The sequence below is a fragment of the Pholis gunnellus genome (assembly GCF_910591455.1).
Source record: "Pholis gunnellus genome assembly, chromosome: 4".
Taxonomy (NCBI): domain Eukaryota; kingdom Metazoa; phylum Chordata; class Actinopteri; order Perciformes; family Pholidae; genus Pholis; species Pholis gunnellus.
Window position 1 is genome coordinate 9,227,765 of NC_136530.1, and position 25,539 is coordinate 9,253,303.

The following is a 25,539-nucleotide window of genomic DNA, read 5'->3' on the forward strand; positions in this document are numbered from 1 at the left end:
ACATATTTATTTTTAAATAAATCTTATTTTACTCTATTCCCGTTTTTAACGAGCACGTTGATGTGCATCCCCCCCCCCCTCGCTCTCCTCCGACAAAGAGCACCGGTGTGTTTTGACGCTAACGCCAGCGCCGGCTCAGACAGTCCCGATCCGGACCCCGGTTGGCTGGTTGGGTGCCGGGCGACTCCGCTCCGTGTTTTCCCGCGGACCACGTGTGGCCCAGCTGAGGTGACTGGCAGGACTTGTTTACTGGTGGAGAGACTCGCAGAAAGAGAGAGACGGAAAGAGGGGGAACCTGAGGGAGAGCAACCGCTAAACGGAACGGGAATCCAAGTTTTTAACACTTGGGCTCGTCTTTTTTTAAAATATTTTTACGTTTGTTTACCTCGACGTTTGTTTCACTATCGGGGACGTGATACGGACTTTGTCAACGCGCGCGTGTGTGTGTTTTTATTTTTATTTTTTTAACTCTATCGCCGTCACCGAAACCTCGTTTGTTTTGGATTAGCTAGCTAACGTTAGCTTGTTTCCCCCCCCATCAGCTAACGTTAATCTGAGAAAAAGCATCGGGCGGCGTGGTGGAGAGTTTCCTCACTTCACAGCAGCGTGCAGGTTAAACGGAGACGTTGTTTTTCTTTCTCTCCCCTCTTTACGCAGTAGACGAGACAGAGAAGTCACGTTTCACTCCCAAGTTTTCTTTGTTTTCTTTCTCCCGTTTTTTTTGTTCGTTTTTTTATGGGTGTTTGCGGCGCGAGGTGGCCAGCGGAGGTGAAGGAGTTCAGAGGAAGGTCGTAGCGGGGAAAAGCTGTACCGCTGCACGCTTCTCCTGCACGTAGGAGTTTCCTGGGATGTGCTCCCATCTGTCTTAAAAAAAAAGCTTCCGCTTTCTGAGAAGATACACGCAAACAGAGGAGGGGGGGGTGTGATATAAAAGAGGACCTGTGGACTATAAACGAGAGAGAGCGCAAACCTTGTCGTCTCCAATTCTTTGGCGAGATCCATAACTTCAGCTCATTTTCTGCGGGAGGAACCCAAGAGAGGAGAGGCTGTTTTGAACGCATTTCCTACCGATTGTTGTTTTTCTAAGGTGGGTCTTTCCCTCATTGGAGCAGTGCGCACGGGGCCATTGGCCCTCCATCGGGGGACCCCCCAAAAGTAGCACCACCCCCCCCTCCCTTGCGTAAATAATACTTGTAATTCCTCTCCAGCGTTGGACACATGGACGTGGAGACTGTCGCCTTCACTGATGGAAAATGAAGATCTTTACTCGCACATGAGTTGCCAGAAGCCAAGATCACGTTATTTAGTGGTCTGCGTTTTCCTCCAGGGCTCACACAGCCGACATCACAAACTTGGCTGGGAAGATACTCGTACATGCACAACTCCCCCCCGGCTCACGGGGGGCAACGTTGAGTCAGTGGGCTGTATTGGACCTTCATTTGTAGGACTTTGTTCAGTACTTTTGATATCCCAACGTCTGTTGAAATAGACTTCTTTATTTTTTTGTTGAGACGCTTGAAGAGGTGAGCTCAACTTATCTTCAAGTCAAAATGAGACGGTGGACGTTAAAGCTGCGAGCACAAATTGTGTTTTTAATCATCGGCACCTGCATTATATGCCAATGTGGACTAATAAACGGAGAAAGTAAGTATTTATTTTTTTAATATTTTTTTAGCAATGTGGCTGTATGTCTGTCATGACACATTTGTTACTGTTTCCTTGTTTATTTGATATAAAGACATGTTGAAGAAAGCACAATTTAATGATTTGTTACTCAAAGTGATACCAGGAGAACTTACACGTGTAGCATCTACATTAGTTTATGATTATTGTGTCTCTATAGGAGGATAAACTACCATTAAGTATGAAGAAGACAACGTAAACATACCAAAGAGCTCCACACAGACTCTGTAATTACAACAGGAATGTTGTTAGAACATTTGAAGTGAGTTCGTCTTATCACTGACATTGTTATTAAGTCCCCTGTGGAATATAACGTGGCTAATGGTGCTCCGTAAAAACACCACGATTATTATTATTCTTTATTTCATCAATTAAGATTGCGATTTCAGTCACGAGGCTCTCGCCTTCAATCTAGCGCATGCGTAAAGTTTCACACAGGGTCTAATTAAGGGGCTAGTAATTTCAGGCGTTGCGTTTTGCGTAGCCGCGCGATAATAATTGATATTTCTGCGTAACATTTATTGATTAATCCCCCCCCCCCTCTCTCTCGCGCCGTCTCTTAAAGGTACACACATATTTTAGCGGCCTGTGTTGGATGCGCCAGCCCCAGGGCCAGATTAGTCGCTGTAACTGGACGAGTGTGGTCTGCTGCAGCGAGTCTAAACTGGGAGTAGCAGGATTGGCCCTGTGCGCGCAGCTAGGCCTCTTATGGCGACAGACGCAGCATCGAAAACAACGCTCGCGCGCGCGCGCGCACACTCACACACGCGGCTGCTGCAGCCTGAACGTAAACAAATTAGCCGCCGACGCTAAGAAGTCTCTTTATAGGTGGTGGATTAGCCTACATTGCTCTCGAACAGATCGCACCATATAGCATGGGCGTCTTCCTCGCCGGAGGATCTATTTTCTGCGGTGGTGTTCGTTTATTATTGTTATCAATGAATTGGGGTTTTTAGATCGTAGCGAGTAACATAAACAGTCGCTCTGCTGTGCCAGAGAGAGAGAGAGAGAGATAATGGTCCCGCTGTAAACTGCCTATTAACCTCACCATAACAACACCAGTGGAGTGATCATTTATCATTTTTTTGTATTCAATTGATGTTTATTGTTGGCTGCATTAAAGCAGTCATATAATGGAGGAAAGACACTTTTAATCTTTATATATATATATATATATATATATATATATAAAAATAAAGATCATCCACAATCTTAAAGTAGATCTCTATTGGATAAATTATACAATAATAGACCAAATTGTATGAGTCCATCTTGTTATATTTTTAAAAAGGTATTGACAGTGGGAGACAATTTAATTAAAGTAGATAACACATATAATTTGACCATGTGGTTGGTAACTTCTGGTAACTCAGCTTGCCTCAATTGAAAACATATTAATTGTTAATAAAGAATAGACGAAATACAAATTAATTAAACAACATGTGACTGTGTTTATCAGCGGTTTAACCTTTGACCTACATTTGTATTTTTTGAGATTTGTGTACAGTGTTTTTAGATGATGTGTTGCACAAGTCCACACAGTGTTTCGGTACGTGTGGGTAGAGCAAGTGAGCTGTTACGCCAGTCTAAAATTAGGGAACAAGCTTAATGAAACCATTAATAAACGTGCTGTATCTTGTATTTAATTTGTTTGTTATTTAAAGGTTCAGGCTGTTCAAACTTTCAGTTGTATTACTTAAAAAATTGCTCCCGGCGGCCAGGTTCAAAGGAAAAGTTCTGGCTCCTTTACACAGGTCATGTATGCAGACAGAACAGAGGCCTCTGAAAGGGGGTCTTATGAGACAGGGCTGCTGGTACCCCTCCTTCCTCCTCTTTCTTCTCTCTCTCCTCTCTCGCTCTCTCTCTCTCTCTCTCTCTCTCTCTCTCGGGGAGTGGGGTCCATGTCATTGGCTGTTTCTGCTTCCTGATGCACTCAATTCTCTGGGAAGTGACCATATTTGGCACTCTCGAGTTGTTTACGCCTAAAATACTTGAAATATTTAATTCTGAATCCACACGCTGACTGACATCTCCACCTCAGTCATGGGAAAGAGGAAGCCATATTGATATACAAACCACGCTGTGGCTGTGCTCGTCGCTCTCTACAGAAAGCAATAAAGCCTTTTAGACTGTTTGTGGATTTTTATTGGGTTGTGTCAGTTTGTCATAGTCATCAGCAGTTTTCTGAAGTAAGTAGCTGTCTCCGGGTTTAACTCGCGAAAAACAAGTTGTGCAACTGGGAGCCTTGCCCCCTTCTTGTTCCTCTCAGGCTTGTAAGCACAGCTCTGTTGGAAAGGGGTAGTGTGCATGCGTGTTGTTACGTATGCTTTCCACAGTCTGTATGCTTCTTAAATCAAGTTAAGTCAGACGGCAGAGCCTAAAGAATCTCCCACCCGGACGATGTGAATCAAATGTCCAAAGCAGTCTCATTTATTCAGGGCCAACCGACAGTTGAATGGTTGTTTTTCCCGACCCTGCTGGTGGAGTAACGTGTTGATTTTGAAAATTAGGACGACTAGAGATGTCCTCGTGAGTTTGTCTGTAGCCCATTTGGATTCTCGGGGCTCTCTTCACTGGAGTGCACAGTGGCATTTTCCGACAATGCTGTGCGTGCTGTGGAATGTGTTTGAAGTGGCCCACCATGTAGGTGCCTGTGTGTGTGTGTGTGTGTGTGTGTGTGTGTGTGTGTGTGTGTGTGTGTGTGTGTGTGTGTGTGTGTGTGTGTGTTGCACGTATATCTGTATGCACCCCAGCCACCCTGTGCTGTCTGCAGGATCTCATCTCTCAGCTCCTGACCTGCCCACTTCCGGGCAATGTATGTTTTCCGTGTGTGTGTCCGGAGGAGGTGGTCATGCATGAGAACAGTGTGTACCAGAGCGGCAGGCTCAAGAGTGAGCTGCATGTTAGCACTAGCCCCTGAGCCCCGAGTGGCCCCCTTGACCCACCGAAAACATCCAATTCATCAAATGGACAAATTGCACGATGTGTGTTTGTGACGAAGTTAGCGAGCTTTCATGTTTGAGGCAAAGAATGTCACAGTTTAATCCCTCTACTGAATCCAATACTTTATTTAAGGAGACCTCAAAGGGCCAGTGAGCACAGCAGAAATCTTTATTCATGATAACGCTATAATTTACAATCGGCCAGTGCCCACTTTTACTGAATAGAGCCTGAAGGCATCATAATGTAACTCAATGCAACCTGTTAGCTCTCTTAGCCCAGCAGGACTGTGCTGCCCCTGGTGGCCACAACAGCTGACACTAACTAGCTCTCCTCCTGCCGATTTCTACGAGGATTTGTTGTTCACAATGGATGTTGTGTTTATTGCCGCCGACACTAAATGCCGATCAGCGATGATTTTACTGAATATCGGCAGCTACGGATCGTCAGTAAACGGTCCGTTACACCACTAATATTTTGGTTTTCTTCCACAATAATCTTAACCACAGCTTAACAAAGCATAATAATGCTTATTGGCGATGTTGAGGGTTTGGCACAACACGACTTGTAGGTTTCAAGAAGAATCCAGATACAAACACACCTGTCGCTAATTAGAATGTGTTAACATAGCATTGAATCCACATGATTAGCATTTTAATGTTTCTACACGTCATTTCACACATGCTGTATACATTCAAAATGAGTCCGGAGTGATTTACTGTTGCTGTTGTTGCATGTTGTTCTCGCGCCGCGCTGGTAGAACGGCCCTTTGCTGGATGTTTTAATGGGCTTGTATGCAGAATGGCGGCTTTCACAATGCGGCTGTACCGCTGAACGCAGATTGCCATTGTACGTTTGGGTAGTCCGTGTTCACAGAGCCTGCAGACAATGGGGGTCATGAACTGAGGACTCCACCAGCTGTGTGCTGCGTTTTTTGAGTGTTGGCCAGGAAGGCAATATGTACTGCTAAAGGAAATTAACTGTTGGGGTGCCTTTCCTAAGTGCTTCCTCCTCTGCTCTTATCTTTCCAAGTATCCCTTACAACTGCTCCTAACTGGCCAATGCATTTTTTTTTTTCTCCATTCAGCTTGCACTTGTGTGTGTGTTTTGTGTTCCTTTGCCGTCTTTCCCAACAACACAATCGGAGGATGAAAAACACAAACCTGACCTTTTTTCACCGCCACAATTCACAGTTTTATCAGCCGACAAGTAAACAGACTCGAGTGTGTTTGCTTGTGTGTTCAGTTTTGTTGGCTTTCGACAGACGCTCCAGAGCGACGTTAACATTTTATCATCGATTTGAAAAGTCTAAAAAGGATTATTTGAATTCAGCTTTTGGAAAGTAGAGAAAATAATTAGTAACGTACAGGGGCGTTTCAACTAGCTTTAAATAGGCAACGAAAGGAGAAATATACCAGCCAAGGCATGCTGACGACTGGACAATGATATGGTCTTGATGACTTTGAATCAGTTCTTTTAGCCACATATTACCTCATATCTGATTTTAGTCTACAAACAAACTACACAACCCATAAGCCTCACTGTCCATAGCTATGGTGTGAACCTCAGCCGGAGACCTCTCGTGTATTCATTCATATTCTGGAAACTGTCATATCCATCACACAGTATCATGTGAGGAAATATGTGCATTAGTCTTTTTTTCTTCTTTTTGTTAATGCTTAGCTGATGCCCTTCTCCCTGACTCGCATTCCTCGACAGAGAACCGTGGCTGTTTTTGTAAACATCTTCTCACTGCACAGAAATGTGGTTGAGTCGGGGGGGGGGGGGGGGATCACAAACACACACACACACAGAGCACCGTGACGCCATGCCGCAACAATCTGATGTGATAGTCCTCGTTGCTGTTTGGATCGGCCCTATTTTAAACCGTTGGTGACTCCACACAGTAAAATCCAAGTTGAGCCGGCGCTGTAATGCGAGGATCAGCAAAGTGATCTTTAGAAGGCAGGACCAGACACCGGCCGACGCCGTGTCTGAATGTGAGTGAGTTTGAAAGTCCGTCTTTTTGTCGTCCCATTGGCTTTGCCTCCACAGTTTGTTGTTCAACCCTCGCTGAGTAAACAGCTGTTCAATGGTAGAAATGATGTAAAACCGCTGGCTCAGTTGGCCGACGCCTGCCCAGTACAAGAGATGGACGTGTTTTTCTCTTTGTTATGGCACTCCAGTGGACGGCAGACTTTTTTATGTAAGCAATGGTGAAGAAAACTTTAGGACATTTTAAGACAAGTGTTTCCAGATTTATCGACATCCGTTTGAGAAGGAAGGCTGAATGTTTGTGTCACACGGGGGAATCTGTATCTGGGCTCGGGTGGTTACAGTTTACAAAACCATCCTGTAATTTGAGGGCAACAGTCGCAGCAGTTAACGTGTCCGTCTCTGTCCGTCGGACACCGATCTTCTTCTGTTTCTGACTCTCTGACCTCACTGACGAAAGCCCGTACGTCAGTAAGATTGTGTCTTCCAAGGAAATGTGAAGAAACCGCTTCCTGTTTACAGTAACAGGGCTGTTACATCTCTATAAGCCTGCATGTACACTTGTTTACATTTATTTTCTAAACACCCCTTGAGTTTTTTAGCAATTGTTGGAAATAATTCTTTCTATACTCTGACATAATAAAAAAAACTGCATTTATGAATATAATAAAGTTCAAATGAGGAGAGCCAATGCGTACCAACTTGTCAGTAATTTGAATTTGATTCTGGATTTTATAATTCCTCCATAATAACTACACACTTTGAACATTGATTATTAGTTAAAGATGTCTTTATTCTGCCATTTCAACAAATATATCGGTCAATTTTTTCCTAAGAAATAAAGTATCGTCTTTTAATGTTGTTTGCACCTCAGACAAAATCCTCTCATTTAATGAGCAGAACCTTGTGGAGTGTTTTTCTACAGCACTGTATGTGTGATTTATGACTCGTGCACGTCTCTGACCTAGTAGGTTTTTTTCAGGTAGATTCTGTCTGAGAAAAATGCAACAGGCTTGATTAGTGACACAACAACTTCTCCTCCCTCTTCTTCTTCCTCCTCCTGTGTCCAGGCCTTCTCTATCTCAGCTGTGTCTCTCTCTCTCTCTCTCTCTCTCTCTCTCTCTCTCTCTCTCTCTCTCTCTCTCTCTCTCTCTCTCTCTCTCTCTCTCTCTCTCTCTCTCTCTCTCTCTCTCTCTCTCTCTCTCTCTCTCTCTCTCTCTCTCTCTCTCTTCATGCTGGAGCTCCGTCTCCTCCCATCTCCATCTCTCATCCTCCCTCCCACCCTCCCCTCGTTTGCTTTTACGTTCAGGGGTAAGAGGGTTCACTCTCTCATCCACTGATTTGTTTTTCTTTCACACTGCAGATGCGCACAGCCTGCGGACCTGTCTTCCACACACACACACACACACACACACACCTGCTAATCCCGCTCTGTATGGGGTGGGAAAGCCTCCTCTTTCAAACCTCTTAAAGGTGTGAACACAATCCATTTGACACCTCTCTCTCTCTCTCTCTCTCTCTCTCTCTCTCTCTCTCCCCCACCCCGTTTTGTTTTTAGCTTTCTCCTCTCTTATTAGGCTCGCTCGCTCCAGCTGGGCCTAAGTGATGCTTAGCATGTCCACCTGCACACTGTGAACACCCGGTGACACGGACACACATGTCTGTGTGTCCTTTTTATGAACACTCCTGTTTGTATGTGTAATGTGCTCAGTGGAGGTGTGTGTGTGTGTGAGGGGGGGGGGCGGCTCTGTTTTTGTCCTGATGAACTAGCCTGAGATGGGTTACTATGGTGACTACACTGGATGTGCTGGTAGTGCAATGCCCCCCCCCCCCCCCCCCCCCCTCCTTCCCCTCCTCTGTATAAATACACTTCTAGATTCACCGCATTTAACTTATTCATGCATTTTGTATGTGTGATTACAGAAAGTAGGATTTTCAGCATGTCTTAGTCTGTAGTGGTATATTGTATATATGTGTGTGTGTGTGTGTGTGTGTGTGTGTGTGTGTGTTTACCCCTGTAAACATCATTTTGTGTGCTGCACTATGTGGGAGTAACTCACTGAATCTCAGCCTGTCAATACCTGGTGCTGAGTTGAGTCCTACTCCTCCCAGCCTCGCTGCAATAACAAAGTGTTTTGAATCGATCCACGAGGCCACTTGTGCTCCGCTCGTCAGTTTTGCATGATCGGTGCTTACCGACGATCACAGGCGTCCGCCAGAAGTCCCGCTCGAGACGGGCAAGCTGCAGCGCTGCTTCCCCTCCGTTTCGCTCCTCAGACCTCCTCTGCTTTTCACAACATGTGCCGTGAGCAGCGCACACGGCCGTCGGTGCATTTCACCGGCAGACGGAGAGGGAGATGGAAACCACCTGCACAACAGAGAGCGGGTACGCAGAGCGCCTCCCTTCTCGGTTCCTTTTCGTGTGCCCGCTGTACTGCTCCGTCCACCTCTGCGCCATCTCACCCACCGTAGTCATGAAACCAGATGGAGAGTCTGGCCGTGCCCCACAAAACCACCGGCCAAGCAGTAAATGCAATCATTCAATTACAGAATGTATGCTTGTATGATTTTTATTAGTTTTTTTTTTATTAACTGTTAATTGATTTTTATTAGCTGGTTTTGTTTCTGCTTTTCGGGAGATTTATCTATTGAACAGTGGCTTTCTCTGGCAGTGATACATGTAATAACAAACCCACTAACAGCTGTATACACGCCAGAATACATCGCTCAGTGTTTTATTCAAAAGGGAAAACATTTAGTTCAAATCAATGGAGCAACTTTATATTGGGACAATCAGCCTCTTCACAATCCAAAAACGGATTTCAATAGATCGATTATCAGAAATTAATTTTTCTAAAAAAAAAACTGCAACGCAATGCAATTTACAGTTTTGGAAATCATTCGCAAAGACCAGAGTCAGAGAGCGGGTTGTCAAAATTGATTCCCAGACAAGCAAATTAAAATCTCCCCGAACTGCATGCGAGATTCCAGCACAGGTGAATTCACCGGCAGGTTGAAACCATGTTGAACAAAAAAAGTCAACATCGTCACTGAAACACGGACGCCTTTAGGACTCCAGATGCAAAGCTCTTAAACAGAGATCTTAAATACACGTTCCAAGTTTTCTTTCGAGTAAAAGCAGGCTGCGATGTCCATGAGTGTGTACATGTACTGGGAAAAAATAAAGTATTTGAGTAGAGATGTAAGCATTATGGCAAAACATGAAACGTTTAAAGCATTCAGGTCAGACCGAGTTTTCATTGGATTGTTGTTGACACATACTTTGGTGTGTGTGTCCATCACGTGCCTTTTTTCGGCTCTTTAACAATGTTTAACTGGCCATTAGGCGTCCCGCTCTTGAAGTGAGGTAAACCGACACTTAATGCCAGACTGGAGTGGAAGGAGTGTCCCCAGTGTGACGCTGATACTGCAGCCTCCATCTGGGAGGAAACACTTGGAGGGACTCGTGCCAAGACGGAGTGAAAGGGGACAGAGAGAGATGAAGAGCTTGCGCCTAGTTTATGAGCCTGCATCAAGCATTCCTAATTCACTTACAGTTAAAGAGGGCCCATATTGAATCATGCCCTGCTGTTAAATGACAGCGTAATGAATGGAAGTCATTTTACAATGCCGCTGTGGCCACAGGCCCTCCCCTCCAGGGACTTGTCTGTCACAGGCTAGGTAACAGGGAGTGATTTGTTGACTGTGGAGAGGTGGGGGGGGCGGGGGGGGCTTTTCAACGTTTACATGACGTCAGTATTCCATCCATGCCATACCTAGCATGCTCATGGATATCCTGTACTTGAAGACTAACAGAGGAGGGCAGTGATCTAAAGCCTTTGGGAATCCGCAAAGGGGTTTTTGTGGAAAAACAAACAGCAGACGGAGGGGATGTTTGCTCACAGTCGAAATCCTACGACTAAAATGTTCATAGATAACATGTTGACAGAACTTTGCTGCTTCATGCGTGATGATAACAAGTCCGTAAGAAGTGGCAGACTGTAATTTATATAATTTACAACGCATTTTATTGGCTCAAAATCATCTATCCATCTACGTAGATATCTAATTAATCCAATTAATGCAAACGTAGGGGGCGTCGTTTTAAATTTGATTTCAAATGTCTTTTTTTTTCAAAGGAGATCGCAGGACAAATGCTTCACACAGCAGATGCTGAAACAGACAACACAATTTAATTTAGGTTGGACTTAAAATTGAAGGGGGGACACTCCCAAAGCTGTGTGTTACAGGCCTGAGCAAAGAAAAGGTAGAGGTAGGGAGAGATATGGAAAAAGGGAAGCGGAGAGGCGTGATGTGTGTTTGTGTGTTTGTGTGTTTGTGTGAGTGTGAGGTCTTCCTGCAGCAGCCACTGAGAGCTGGTGGTCTAACAGTGCAGACAAACGGGCCATTAAACTGACCTGGCCCCTCTGCTTTCCATCCCTCCAGCGTCCCCTCTGCTTCTCCCTCTTTTCCGTCTTAGTTCGTCAACTCTCCCCCCGTCTCTCTGTTTGCTCCTGAGCCGCTTTGCTTTCTCCATCGCTCAAGTTCTGCCTCTTTTTATTTTGTGTCTTTTTCTTGCTTTCTTATTTCCTGTGCTTGTTAACTTATCTCCTCTCTCTGGCACACCACACACACACACACACACACACACACACACACACACACACACACCCACACACACACACACACACACACACACACACACACACACACACACACACACACACACACACACACACTAATTTCAAGGCAGTTAGAGTCCAATTATTTCCTCCTCTCTGGGTGTTTTTCATCTTTTGCTTCAAATTTTGGATTCGGCAGTAGCTCAGAGTTGGCAGCCTTGCAGCAATCCAAATCAATAGGATTTGCCACGCTTGGGATGAGCTCACTCGTCCATTCACCACACAGGGAATACCTCCACTAAACCCTTAAACTGTTTTAGCTGGAGGTAAAAACTACTCTGTGTCAAAAGAACGAGTTAGCATGTTGGGCAGCTGTCCCATCACAGCTCCCTTCCTTGTCTGAATCCCTCTTTCCTCTTTGATTGTTTTTTTTTTTTTTTCTGTTTCAGTCTGAATGCCGAGTGGCTAAAGCACACACTGCAGCACTACATGAAGCAGGATAGTATTGGAGATGTAGCATTCACAGCCAATGCTCAAACGTAGAGGTCTAAAGCAGGCAGGCGGGCTGAATTTTTTTATTTATTTTTTTTTGAGGAAGAACGAAAGCCATATGGGATTGAAGACGGCGAGTTTTGGCACAGCCACCAGGCAGGCGTAGCTCGTCCAGCCTCATGTGTAGATATGGTTTGTGGGTCAGAGCGTCGGTGGGGCCGGGCTCTGCAGCTGCTGCCGTGCGGCTGCAAGTCAAGCGGAGGAACCGAGCCCCGGCTGCCTCCCTCTCAGGCCGAGGCTCACCACACCAAGACGCCGCTCTGCGCTCCACTCGCTAACGTGGGAAGATGAAAAGGAACGTCAGATGTTTTTTGTATTACTCACTCTAGTCTGTGTCTGTGTGTGTGTGTGTGTGTGTGTGTGTGTGTGTGTGTGTGTGTGTGTGTGGTGTGCGCTGTCTGTCTGTCTGTCTTGCACTATATCGTCGGCACAGTCCAGCCTGCGTTTGATTACCTGCTCTTGTTTCATAGTCCTCTGTCTGTTTCCAAATGTTTTCAGTATGTCAGGAATGCTGCGCCCCCCCCCCCCCCCCCAGCATGCTTTTTATTTGTTTGGAGCACCACCTGGTTTAGCTGTTTTTGTCAGGCGTGGCCAGCATTTTTCAGATTTTTCTTTTCTTGGTTGGTGTATTGCCAGCTGTCCAGTTATTTTCTAAACATTGATCACGTCGGTTACAATCGGTCATGGATTTAAGCAGAAGGACCGAATAGATCCGTGCGATTTGTATTGTATCTTGTCACGGCCGAACACGCCGGGTTCCACGTACTTGCAGATGCAGTTCTAAGTTCTTTCTAAGTGACTTTCTTTTCAGAAAAGTTGAAATATGCGCGGTGCTGCGCTGCAGAGACATGAGGCAGAGGGAAGGATGAAGAGAGAGAGAGAGACCTGGAAATGGAATGAGGAACTGGGCAATAAGGAAAAAACCTCAGATACAAAGACAATGAGCATCTTATCTGCGTTACGTTTGGACTGAGGGTTTTAAATTCTTGGCCTTTTTGTTTGCTGGTTTTGAGCATGGAGTCAGAGCAGAGGTGCAACTGTATGCTGGAGATATAGAGACGGGCTTTATTTGAATTGTCTTGTAAAATATGTGCAAACTTAAGCCCTTATGTGAATGTGAAGATGTAAAAGAGTATCGGTCATCTCGTCTCATGTCCATCTCACATGTACGATGGACACGAGACATGTTTCTCCGTCGGACTACGCGTGTGCACGCACTGGATATTTAGTGTTTGGATTCCAGCGATCGGTTCCTATCAGGCACCCTGTCAAACGGGGCTGTCCGCACACATTCGGTTTCTTTCGCCTCCTTTTCCTCCACTTGGCTCCTACACACCTGTCTTTTCCTCTCCTCTCTCCTAGCAGCTTTGAGTCCAAGGTCATACCACGCTCGGTGGAAGTAGAAAATAGTGAGTCACTGTTTTTGAAAACAAGTGACCTCCCTCACTTCTTTTTCTCTTCCTCATTCTTTCTCTCCGTTTATATTCCGTCTCTTTGTCTCCCTCTGTCTGTACCTATCCCCCCCCCCCCCCTCTATCCCTCCCCCTTCCTCTCTCCTTTGCCAGCGCCGGAAGGTAGATGGAAGGAGGGTGAGCCAAAGTCACCAGTGTGATCTGATTTAGGCCTCCCCCTTTTCTTGGCCAGCCATCTGACAGCGCCGGGCCTGCATGTTGCTCTTTTCTACCCGCTTCAATCTGCCACAGCCTGGCCCCGTGCCACAGCTGTAACGGGACCCAGCGTTGTGTATAAATAGGCTAGGCCGGCTCCCCTTGCCATGCTCCTCAATGGGAAGCTGAGGCAATGGAGGAACAGGTGCTCCAACCCACACACTCCCTCTCTCTCTCTCTCTCTCTCTCTCTCTCTCTCTCTCTCTCTCTCTCTCTCTCTCTCTCTCTCTCTCTCTCTCTCTCTCTCTCCGCTCCATCTCCCTTCCCAAGCCCCCCTCCCCCCCACACACACACACCTTTTATCTGATGCCCTCGAATGTGGAAGCGCAGGTCTGTAAAGACGCACGTGTTCGCTACCCTCGCTCGTCGTGTCACTCGGTCGTTTTCCCCCTCTTATTGTCAACAGAAGATGTCGTCTTCAAAACATTTCCTGTGTGGTTTGATTTAATGGCACGCTGAGATTATTTCCACTCTTCAAACTGCCCCCCCCCCCCCCTCTCTGTCTTTGGCTCTCGTACTATTATTTTGGTCCTCAACTCTCTTTGTTTTGGAGGTACAAGTTGGTACATGTTAATCAAAATGCCTCTCATGCAATTTCTCAGCCTCATTTTTTCACTGTAAAAGCCACAGCTTGGCAGTGGGCGCACAGGGAGCTGGCTTTACTTCGCAGGACTTTCCACAGCTATATCAACAAACAAATGCATTTTTTTCCACTGGCAGTCCACTTGGCACCGCGGCCGCACATTCTCTCTCCCGGGGGGGTTTGTTCAGCAACCGATCTGTTGACAAATCTATAATCAGCAGATCACCTCATCGGACGCAACGTGCGTCTAACCTGACGGCGAGAGGAAACTTCTCACCGTCCAGAGTTAGCTGCCACCCGATTTCACGCTGGACGGGTCTGGTTTCACGCTAAGCTAGCGCGAGGCTGCCCTCTGGTACAGTGGAAGGCTGAGGCAGGCTGGTACCCAGGCCGCAGAGGGCTCCACTCTCACCTTCTAAAAAACTGCCAGTGTGATCCACTTTCTCACTGCCAGCCAGCTACGGTTAGTTGATGCATATTAAATTCTCTGCAGGGAGCACAACTCTAAAAATACGAGAAGAATCCATCTGAAATTGTAGCTACACTATAACGGAGGCTGCAGCTGTGGGCGCTCACTGACTAGTTGCTCTGTCGGAGATAGCCGTTACATCGGTGCGACCTCAGTTGCACCGGTCATGCTCAAGTAAATCTCGAGCTGTAATTATGAAGAGCTTATTCTGTGAGCTAATTCTGCCTCATATTTGACAAGCGAGAGGGAGTAAGGACGTGACAGAGACCGGAGGATGACGTGCTAAAATGGCAGGGAGCTAAAGTGAAATGTGCCAATATATACTGCTGTTTAACAGATGTCTTTAGACTGACTTGGAAACAGCCAATAGACTGCTTAAGATTTAGAGCCACCCTGGCCGATTATTCCTGTGATCTTAGAGATATCACGGATGATCACACTGTTGCAGGCACACAGTCTTCCATTCCATGGATCTTTGATTTGCTTTGTTGTGTAAAATCTAAATCATCACCATCATGCGTTTCTCAGTTGCCGCCACACAGCGTCTTCACACTGTGGCTGGATTGTGTCGACAGCGTTTATTTTAGGTCAGGTTTTCAGGGTTGAAAATCGTTTTTTTTCAGAATGGCACTTGTAATAAAAATCTGTCCTGTTGTCACAACCTGCCGTCGAGACGTTGAACTAATTTTGACATCTTCAAATGACACGTCGCAGAAAGCAGAAGGACTGAACAGATCATACATAATGTAAATACTCAGTATTTGACAGGTGTTTTCACACATGCAGCCTTGTACTATTATTGCTCTTTTAAGGGTGGCGTGTGAGCTTATGCCACAATATCATAATCAATGACCGTTACAGCATCAGGACTACATGAGTTGTGGCAACAATACTGCTGAAGTTTAATTTTAGGGCTGAGCAATATATTGTTTCAGCATCAACATAATGTAATGAGGAGAGGGTTAGACTCACCATCGCAAACTAAGGAACCATTTTATTGCTTGACAGAAAATTTAGACCATCAAAAATTCTCTTTTCATAACCGAAAGTGCATTTTCTCAAAGTAAACCGTCATTGCTTCCTATTAATAACATAATTTTGCCTCATTTAATTACAATTTGGTTACTGGATTCACTTGCAGCCATCGCAGTCATTCTCTTATGTCTTATGTATATGAGGGTCTTATGTAGAGTCTAACTTTGAATGTGTGACAAAAATGAAAGAAATACTTAAAAAAAAAAAAGAAGAAGAATCGTCCCCTAATAATAATAATAATAATAATAATAATAATAATAATAATAATAATAATAATAATAATAATAATAATAATAATAATATTATCAATTACAATGTTGTTTTTACCAGTGTTGTTAAGCCCCATCCCGTCCTGGCATGTTGCCTTCTGCTCTATTGTCTGTGTATGGACCAGTGGACCCGTATTGATGGCGGTGTTTTGAATCTTCACATCATATTGAAATAACATCAAAGTATAGCGGCCGAGTGTAAAATAACATGCAGGCGGTCCTTGTGTGACCAACTGAAGCTCCGGCCTTCAGTGGAACACTTTGGGCAATTTATTCAGTTACTGTTGCAGCGGCAATGTGTGAAGAGACCTCATAATTATTCAAGCGGCGCACAGCAGGAAATGTCTAGACGCTATCTTTTTTCGACGTGTTCGTTATCAGGAGAATTGACATTTCTGAATATGCCGTTCCTCAAAAATGTTCATGTAAAATTATTATTTAAAAAAAAATCTCCTGTTGAGTATTTAAACTCATTCACCTCTCTCCATCTCCCAGCTTTTTCCCTCTGCTGTTTCTGTTTGTCTGACACCCCTCTACACCTCCCTCCCTCCCTCCTCCACCTCCTCTTCTCATTCCTGCTGCCAAATTAAGTGTCAAACAGACAGGGAAGGCGGGTGGATGGCCCACATTTCTCATATAGAGATCCACAGTATGGTACAGTACGTTCCAGTCTGTGCTCTGTTATTCCATTCGCTGCCTCGATACAGCCCCGCCCCCCTGCTCATTAACGTCTGATTGGGTTGTTATTGTAATTAAGAGCTCCTGTACAGCCAGTGAGAGCACCAGGCTGTCTGCTTATGGGTGGTCCTCAGTGGGAGGGTGGGGTTCACAGGGGTCACGGTCATTGTCCACCAAACCCCCCCGCCCCCACACAATGTCTACTTTTTGGGTATTTTTTAATATTTTTATACCAAGCTCTGTTTATGTCCAAATGCAATTGAAAACAGCAGCTCACAGTATAGTCTTTGTGTCAACGGATTTTTGTTTTACAATTTACTTCTTCAGATGACAAAACATGAAAAATGGTGCAGCAGGTGTCTTCCCCTGTCTCATGTTCTTCCCCCATAGATCCAGTCATGAGCTCAGTTTGTTTAGGATTTGTTGAGCAGTCTCATAATTTGTTGTTATTATGGCCAATAGTTAGCAAACTCTCCCCTCTCCCCCCTGTGTGTGTGTGTGTGTGTGTGTGTGTGTGTGTGTGTGTGTCTCGCTTGTCATGTAACAGTGGTCCATAGCGGCCCTCCATTCATGCATGTGATCACCAACCGTCCTGTAGGTCCCTTACGTCACCCTGCGTTCCTGCCTGGGCTCAGGTTACACTTTCACCCCCCCCCCTGCCCCCCCTTTTTTTTTGTACACGACCCCTTTCCCTCTGACTCAATCTCCCTATTCGCGCTCTTTGCTTCTCCCGTGTCCCCCTGCTCCTAAACCTGGGAGGAGAGAGGGAGGAGATAGCTCATTATTTTAAAGACACAGTGGCTCTCGCGGGCCAACCCCGAACTACGTAACCCTTCCTCCCTTCCTCCACTCCTTTCCTCTCCCTCCTTCTCCTCCACTCTTCCCCATCTGCCCCCCCCGATGACCCACGACCCCCCCCCCCCCCCCACACACACACACACACACACACACACACACACACACTCACACACACACACAGACACCCATATACACAAACCCCACCCTCTCACTATTCCCCCCCCCCCCTTCTCTCATTTCTGTCAGTCAAAAACAAGACTCCATTTTGCGGAGGGAGCTCCCAGCAGCACCGCTTCCCCTCATGGCCCGCTAACATTTCTTTGTGTCAATAAAGCTTCTCCAACAGCAGACGTGACATACTGTACGCGCTAAGCCTGTAAGCACGCCGTGTGAACACAGAGAGAGAGAGAGAGAGAGAGAGAGAGACCACATTTCCAGTAACGCATTTCTCAAAAGTACGATAAATATGAAAAAGGTCATGTTTGTGTCCTCTTGGTGTTTTCTTGAAGATCATTGTGGGCAGAGGTGAGTTGCACCCTGGCCCTGTTGCTGTTGCGTAACGTAGTTTGTTATGCTGCCGCGTTGCACAATAGGTATCCGGTTAGTACTGCAGGCTGACAGCGAGTGGGTGGCCTGTAGGCCTGTTTGATGTGTCCCGGAGATAAGGCAGGAGGGGCTGAGAAGGTGTAAGGTTGCTCTTATCACCGGGAATAACACCGACTGACACACAGTGGAGGAAGAAGTGTGTTTTTGTTGTTTTGGTTTCTGACACAGTATGTGTCTAATAAAGAGGGTGCGGCCCGTTGCTAGATGGTGTGAATGAGTAGCTGTTGTTTCAAACCCTTGCCTTATCTGATGAGATTCTTAACTGCCGAAATTGATTTATTGTCTTATTTTACGAGTTGTTTTTGGCTGCTGGCAAAGCCGGCTGCAGTCGGAAGTGTGCAAAGTTGAGCTGGCATTGGCCACGTCCACATCAACGTGGGTACGTTTGTAAATGTAAATGTTTTCGATCCAAACGACTGTTTTCGGATCGTCTTCGGTCGATAGAGGTAATTTTAGTACACGGTGAACGACGGACGGCAATGATCTTGTGTCCACTTGTTGCTGTCTGATTGTAGATTTTACAATTTATTTAATAATCTATTTTGTCACTTTATTACAGAACTCTTGCTGTTTAGAGAGATATTGACGGACTACTCGTGCAGAGACAAATTCTAGTGTATACTTGCGGAAAATCAGCGTCTTTATCCGAGTTGACGCTCTGCTGCGTTGTTTTGGGAACTTTTTCGTTCAACCTGAGGTCACTGACCCTCGGGATCTGTGTCCAGGAACAGTCCTGCATCACTTATGTCTGATGTATTTGTAAATATTCTGATACACTTTCATTTAGTTTTTACAATCTTGGTGAACTTGGTGTGCACTGCTGCTATCATGTTGCTATAAGCAGCTGTTGACTGTTTATGTAGGCTTGTCCAGTTGTGGTTTAGGTCGGGTTCAGGTCTTTCCAGTTGACAGTGGGGTCATGTGACAAAACACGAACACCTTTGGATGTCCAGTCGGCTACTGGCTACTCGGTGTGACACTGAATAATTAACAGGATGGCTTCACCTGTGTACAGACGAGTACAGTTGATTCCTACTGTTTAATATCTCACCGGCACAATTTATTTTATCCTAAAAGTTTTGTCACCGCGTCAAATGAGTTGACTGTTCCTGGCTGCGTTTCAAAAAGTCTTGCTATTATGTGTATATTTCTCTTCAGTTGTTTCTAAGGTACAAACAAGTGGTGGCACTTAGTGGCAGAAATACCTTCTGACCGTTTAATATCTCAGTTTGACTTTTAACAGTCCACATTCCACGCTTGCCTAACTTCCCCCAACTGCCAACATGCGGTTGTAGTAAACAACACGGTTTTATTTGGCCGTGCAGTGATTACAGGCTTTATTGGCTCCTATCCATTACAAGAAGTCACTGAAACTCCATCGACGTGCTGCTGGTCAGAGTCTGCGCCTGGATTGTTGACATGTTTGTCTCGCTAACCTTTGACAGAATGGGAAGTTAATAGGTAGCTTACACCTGGGAAATGAGGACAGTCAATAACAACTCAATGGAAACAAGTAGTCCACTGCAATCCAGTTTGACTTTTTCTCTATTTCAAGATGCCGTAGTGCCATTGATTATTTTGTGTGTGTGTGTAAAGTGGCAGCAAAGGATTGAGCATAATAAATGGGGAATATAAGAAAAAGGTGGAGAGCAGATGGGGTTCACACCACCAAGATGCATGGATGCATTAGTAGGCGTGTCTGTGTTATTGATTTGAAAGCAGCAGACTAATTGGAGACTATTAGATGACTTCTGTGATAGGAGACTCATTTTACCCTACATGCATCAGCTCAGGCCGCTTTTCATTGTTTAGTTTTTTACAAATGAATCTGGGTTTTCTTGCTCTCTGTGTTGAAATTGTAATGAAACAAATGACTGAGAGAAGTGGTCTGTTTCGTTTCACGCAGTGGAAACACGTTTCATTCCCAGATTGCATTTAAATCTAATCTTTTCGCGTGTTGGTTATTGACCAGAAACATCTGTTTTGGGCCGTAATGGCTGGCCGTATGGTTGGTACGGTACATGCAAGCTTTTAAAGAGTCACGTGATACAAATTAGCGTTACATGTCTCCCCACTAACCATTGTAGTTAATGAGTGTGTTCACGGAGTGGAAATGGGTGTGTTGACACCGCAAAATTTATGCAAATGTTCTTCTCATTTTAACAACCTGCTCTAACATCATAAAGCGGTCCATCATAACGCCTCCACTCTAAACAGCAAATCTGTTCACATGAGATGACACTTGCTTGACACTTGATGTCACGGACATTCCCACAGACCCCCCCCCCCCACACACACACATCATGCATCTCGCTCTGCGTCCTCTTGGTAAATTTGTAAACCTGTTTTTAAAAGATCAAATAAAATGTGTTTCGCTTCCTCATATAATGACAAAACCAGAAATAATGTTTTACCTGTTTTTAAACTATGACGTATTCTCGACTCCCACTTTAGAATCTTCCTTTAACTTCTGAGGAAGACGTTGAAAATGTGCGTCTTATTATTTGTAGCAAGCAACTACAGCATGCCTTTTCTTTCTGTACATCTCCTTTAGTAAATGTCTCTGTGTGTGAATAAGTCTGTGTGTGTGTGTGTGTGTGTGTGTGTGTGTGTGTGTGTGTGTGTGTGTGTGTGTGTGTGTGTGTGTGTGTGTGTGCGTGCAATTGCTGGTCCAAATGTGGGCTTATGTGTGTGTGTGTGTGTGTTTGTGCCAGTGTTCAGCAGCTAAAGAGTATGAATGAGCATGGATAAGCATTTAGCTTCCAGGCTTCATTTCTGTTAACCCCTTCATGTCTGCTTCATTCAGATCACACGGTGCCATACAGTAATTTCCTCTCTAGAGAAATAATGCTGGAGCCAATGAGGAGAGAGAGAGAGAGAGAGAGCGAGAGAGTGTGTGTGTGTGTGTGTGTGTGTGTGTGTGTGTGTGTGTGTGTGTGTGTGTGTGTGTGTGTGTGTGTGTGTGTGTGTGTGTGTGTGGTGGGTGGGTGGGTGGGTGGGTGGGTGGGTGGGTGGGGTGTGTGTGTGTGTGTGTGTGTGTGTGTGTGTGTGTGTGTGTGTGTGTGTGTGTGTGTGTGTGGGTGGGTGGGTGGGTGGGTGGGTGGGTGGGTGGGTGGGTGGGTGGGGGTGGGTGGGTGGGTGGGTGTGTGAGAGCGGGAGGGAGAGAGAGTGCTTGCGGCCAGTCGGATTGTAGAGGGGACTTCAGTGAGCCTGTTTCATGAATGGCTCTGCTCCACTTAATGCAGATCACTAGTGGTTTCATGGTTGATGTTCACATCCGGTCGTTTTGATACCGTTGCAAATCGAAGACTACTCTTGCCTTCGTTTAATGATCTACACACAGTCTACGGTTTGGCCTGTTACTGTAAGCCAAAGCCGAGGAATGACATGCCTCTACATTTATACTGTGATGTGCTCTTATTATTATTATTATTATTATTATTATGCTGAGTGATAAGTCGATTCATTAACTCATTTCCACTATTACAAAAGTCTGTTAATCATCCAGTTATTATATAAATGTCCAAACATTTCTAAATTCCAGCTTCAATTCTGTGGATTTGCTGCTTTACTTGAGATGACCGTGTAATTAATTGGCGTCACTCTGAGCTTTAGGAATTTGTGATAGACATTTTATTAACTAAACAATTGATTAATTGAAAAAAGTTGAATTTATTCTTCTCTAAAAGACTTTCAACAACACCTGACCCTTATTTAGGACTGTTTTATTACATTGCATTAGTTCTAGGGAGGTGTTCCTAATAACTAATCATACATATTGAGAGGCCGTGGTGTCTGACCAAAACCGTTCATGGCTGAATTATTTTAAAGACTGTTTTATGGCTAATATTTGTTTCTCACGTCTCCCTCCCTCTTAACCCCTCCAGTCTGCCAGAGCAAGGACATCCGGAACAATGTGACCAACCTCCAGTCGTTGGAGAACTGCACCATCATCGAGGGCCACCTGAAGATTCTGCTCATGTTTAAGACCAAGACTGAGGACTTCCGGGCCCTCAGCTACCCAAAGCTGCGAGTGGTGACCGACTATGTGCTGCTGTTCAGGGTCTACGGCCTGGAGGCCCTCAGCGATCTCTTCCCCAGCCTGACGGTGATCCGTGGAAACAACCTCTTCTTCAACTACGCTCTTGTAATTTACGAGATGCTGCAGCTGAAGGAGGTGGGCCTCCACAGCCTCATGAATATCACCCGGGGCGCCGTGAGGATCGAGAAGAATCCAGACCTGTGCTACCTGGCCACCCTGGACTGGTCCAAGATCCTGGACACGGTGGAGGACAACTATATCATGACCAATAAGAACGACCGAGAGTGTGGAGACGTGTGTCCCGGCACGGCCCAAGGTCAGACCATCTGCCCACAGAACACCATCAACGGACACTTCAGGGGACGATGCTGGTCGCAGAACCACTGCCAGAGAAGTAAGTGTATCTGTGTCTTAATGGATTATAACAGTGGAGAGCTTTAGTGTTTTTTTTCCCCCTCATATATTTACATTCAGTGTGACTCGCACTTAGCGGAGATATCGTTATCGCTGGCGTCTATAACGGTCCATAAGTCTTCATAGAAAATACGATGCTCCGTATAACTCCAGAATTCTCCTGAGAATCATGTTTTTACGTTTACTTCAGTATCAAACCCAGTGATGGTTGTCTGTACCTCCATAGGAACATTGCAAACAGGAACTGTCAATAGCTAATTTGGCGTACTTTTTAATGGTTCCAATTTGTCCAAATGTAAAATGATACAGGGTAAAACAAGCGCAAGTTGTAGCCCACAGCTAACTAAGCGGCTCCCCGGCTTTATTATACTCGGTAGAGGTGCTGTCGGGTGTTTTAACCAGCCGGATAATACTCGCCGACTAGAAGGAAAAAAACCAACGTTTATCTAGGAAGCATTGGACAAATCTCCATATTGACGGACTGTTTTGTGCAGACATGATAGTGTAGCACCTTTCCAGAATCCATCACGCTGCTCATTGTAAAGTGGTCCATTGAGACACATAATGATAATATGCGCTGGAGATTTTTTATTTTTTTTTCTTCCCCAGAAATCAATTGAGACGACTGATGTTTTCATTGCAAATGGTTTGTGTAATGATTTCTATGATGCGGAGGGTTGCTCCTGATATCAGCAGCCAGGGGTCGCGGACTCCCTCTGATTAGCATTCATTGACTGCAGCGTCGCGGGCAAGTGTTCAGTAATTACAGGCTCGGGATCTGCTTGATGTGTGGAATGACTCAACGGCATTGTTGAGTCCGGGAACTGCAAGCTCAAAGGTAGGCATTGTGGCGTAAAAGAAAAAGGGGGTTCGAGCGAGAGAGCTGATGGACGGGAATAAACAGTGATGTACACTTGTTTGTTAAATATTGCACAGATCTTCTCTCCTTTTTTGATAGAAACGAGCTGCGGGTTTGCTCGGTGCTGCAGCCAGCTGCCAGTATGTCGGCCCGGTCTTTCCTCTCCCACCATAAACATAGAGAAAGGCTTCTATTGTAAGACACACAGAGAGAATGATTATTATTTTTTGAAGGCGATTATAGCTTGTGTTGTTTTTTTCTCTTCTGTCTCTGTGTCTTGACAGAAAGGCCAGCATTCAAAGCATAACGACCTCGGGCCGTGTTTATACTTTAACTATCGACTGTTGCAGCCGGCATATAATGTTGGCTCCTCGATTTTCTGCCAGGTCTCACTGTTGGAGAAGTAATGCAGGTTATGTCTTCTCTTTGTGTCGCGGTCTTTGCACATACAGACACGCATCGCCTTCGAGTTTTGACTCCCAACAAGTTGACTAGTATGTCTAAACGGTGAGGTTATAACAAGCATTTTTAGCATTACAGAGGAGGAGCAACGGCACTTACGATTGTTGGAAAACTTGGTACAATTAATTAAGAGCTCAACATTCAAATTTAAGGCAAATGAAGAAAGAAAAAAAGCCATTGTTGATATTTGTGAAGACCGAGGCCTGTATTTATCAAAGAAAGTGTTTTGGACCCAAGGGAAAGACAAATGTTGAAATCCTTCACTTTTACTTAAGAATAAAAGCTATTATCAAAACTTCTTTCATGAATGAAAAATACCTGAATTTAAGAGAGATTTTAGATGATTGCAGTGCAGACAGAAGTGATCACATCTTTTGGAGTGAATGTGCCAAAAATCATCGCTGGTTATAATGAGTTATATGTTAACTGAGGCAATATGTTTCCTTCAGAAGTGGTGGTAATTTGAGTCTATTATTTGCATTTGACTTGAACTTTCGATAGGATTTTACACCACAATTTCTGACTTTTTCCACTTTCCGTGCATAGTCGCTCTCTGCTCCAGTCAATGTGATAAATTCTCTCCGACGTTAAGTGAGACGTATTCGGAGAAGTTTGATAACTACGGGCCCTGGATTTGATTTCAAAGACAAACCATTAAAAAAAAGAAAGAAAGAATGTGGACCGGTTAACAGAGGTGGGCGCTCGGCACGGCGAACAACCTCGTCGTACATGTGCGTTCATGTCCGGGGGAGCGGGTATGACGCCGTGCTCTGCGTCACGAGAGCTGCGTTTCGAAGACGGAGCCATTTCTAGAACATGATGCCATGGCTGTTCGCCCCTGCGGCGAGCCAGTGTGAGTGTACAGATGAGCTGTACAGATATGTGCACACTATGTGTTTGTTAAATGCGTGCGAGTGTTCGTGTGAGTTTCATATGTGAGCGCTAAAGAGCTCGTCCCCGCTGGAGGTGAGAACCACGGTTCCTCATTTCCGTCGACCCTTTTAGACGACAGCCGCGACCTTTTACTGCTTTTCTCAAATCAGTGTTGTTCTACATTAGAATAACATAGAAATATAAGTAAAAGTACAATTAGTGTAGCAGCACTTATAGCAGTAGCAGCAGTGTTATTAGCAGTGAGTTTGTGTGTTGTTTGCCTGCCTGTGCAGTGATGCACAATGAAACACGTGCTGGTGGTGCGAGGAAACGGTAGGATCGTTAACTAGAGCTTCTGTAAATGAAACCTCACGGTTTACAAACTTAGACGTACACGTGTGTGCGTTTGCAGAGCCGTGGAGCATTAGATTAGGGAATTATAGTTAATGTGTGAGTGGAAACTGTGGGGTTGTTTTTGTTGTGTTTTTACAGGGTTCAATTTGCCTTAGCCGAGGGAGAGCCTGCATTCCTCTGATCCTACACATGCTCCTTACCAGCAGGAAAACCACTGTGTGTGTGTGTGTGTGTGTGTGTGTGTGTCTGTGAACCAAGACAAGTCATGTTTAACTGTGCAGGGCCCTTAAGTAACTTGTTGGCAATCCAAACAGCCTGGAGAGTGTATGAGATCTGACATTCATGGCCCAGTGCTGTTTTCTCTGTTTTGTATGTGTGTGTTTATCTGACGCACACATGCGCTTCGTGTGTGTGTGTGTGTGTGCGCCTCCAGTATATCGACAACGCTGTGCAGGTAGTCGAGGTCAGCCCAGTAGTGGGTTTTGTCAAGTGCATTCAGGCTGCAATTTTCGCAGCTTTTACAAGCTGTCACTGTGGCTTTGTTGCCTGATTGAATGTTGGCGGTTACTTGCTTTTCCTGTAGAAAACAGTAGAGTGCATTTCGATCAACGCTGGTAGTCTGGCTGATAGTCAGGCTG

The 25,539-nt window shown here is 45.2% G+C and overlaps 1 protein-coding gene across 1 annotated transcript in view; it reads left to right on the plus strand.

Annotated features, from left to right (window-relative positions):
• The first annotated feature begins 1,495 nt into the window (after positions 1-1,495).
• Positions 1,496-25,539, plus strand: part of insrb (insulin receptor b) — a 74,379-nt gene continuing 50,335 nt past the window's right edge. The window contains exons 1-2 of the mRNA XM_079158300.1: positions 1,496-1,644; positions 21,785-22,333. Of these exons, the coding sequence (XP_079014426.1) occupies positions 1,551-1,644; positions 21,785-22,333 (643 nt within the window). The 5' untranslated portion in view covers positions 1,496-1,550. The remainder of the gene's footprint in view (positions 1,645-21,784; positions 22,334-25,539) is intronic.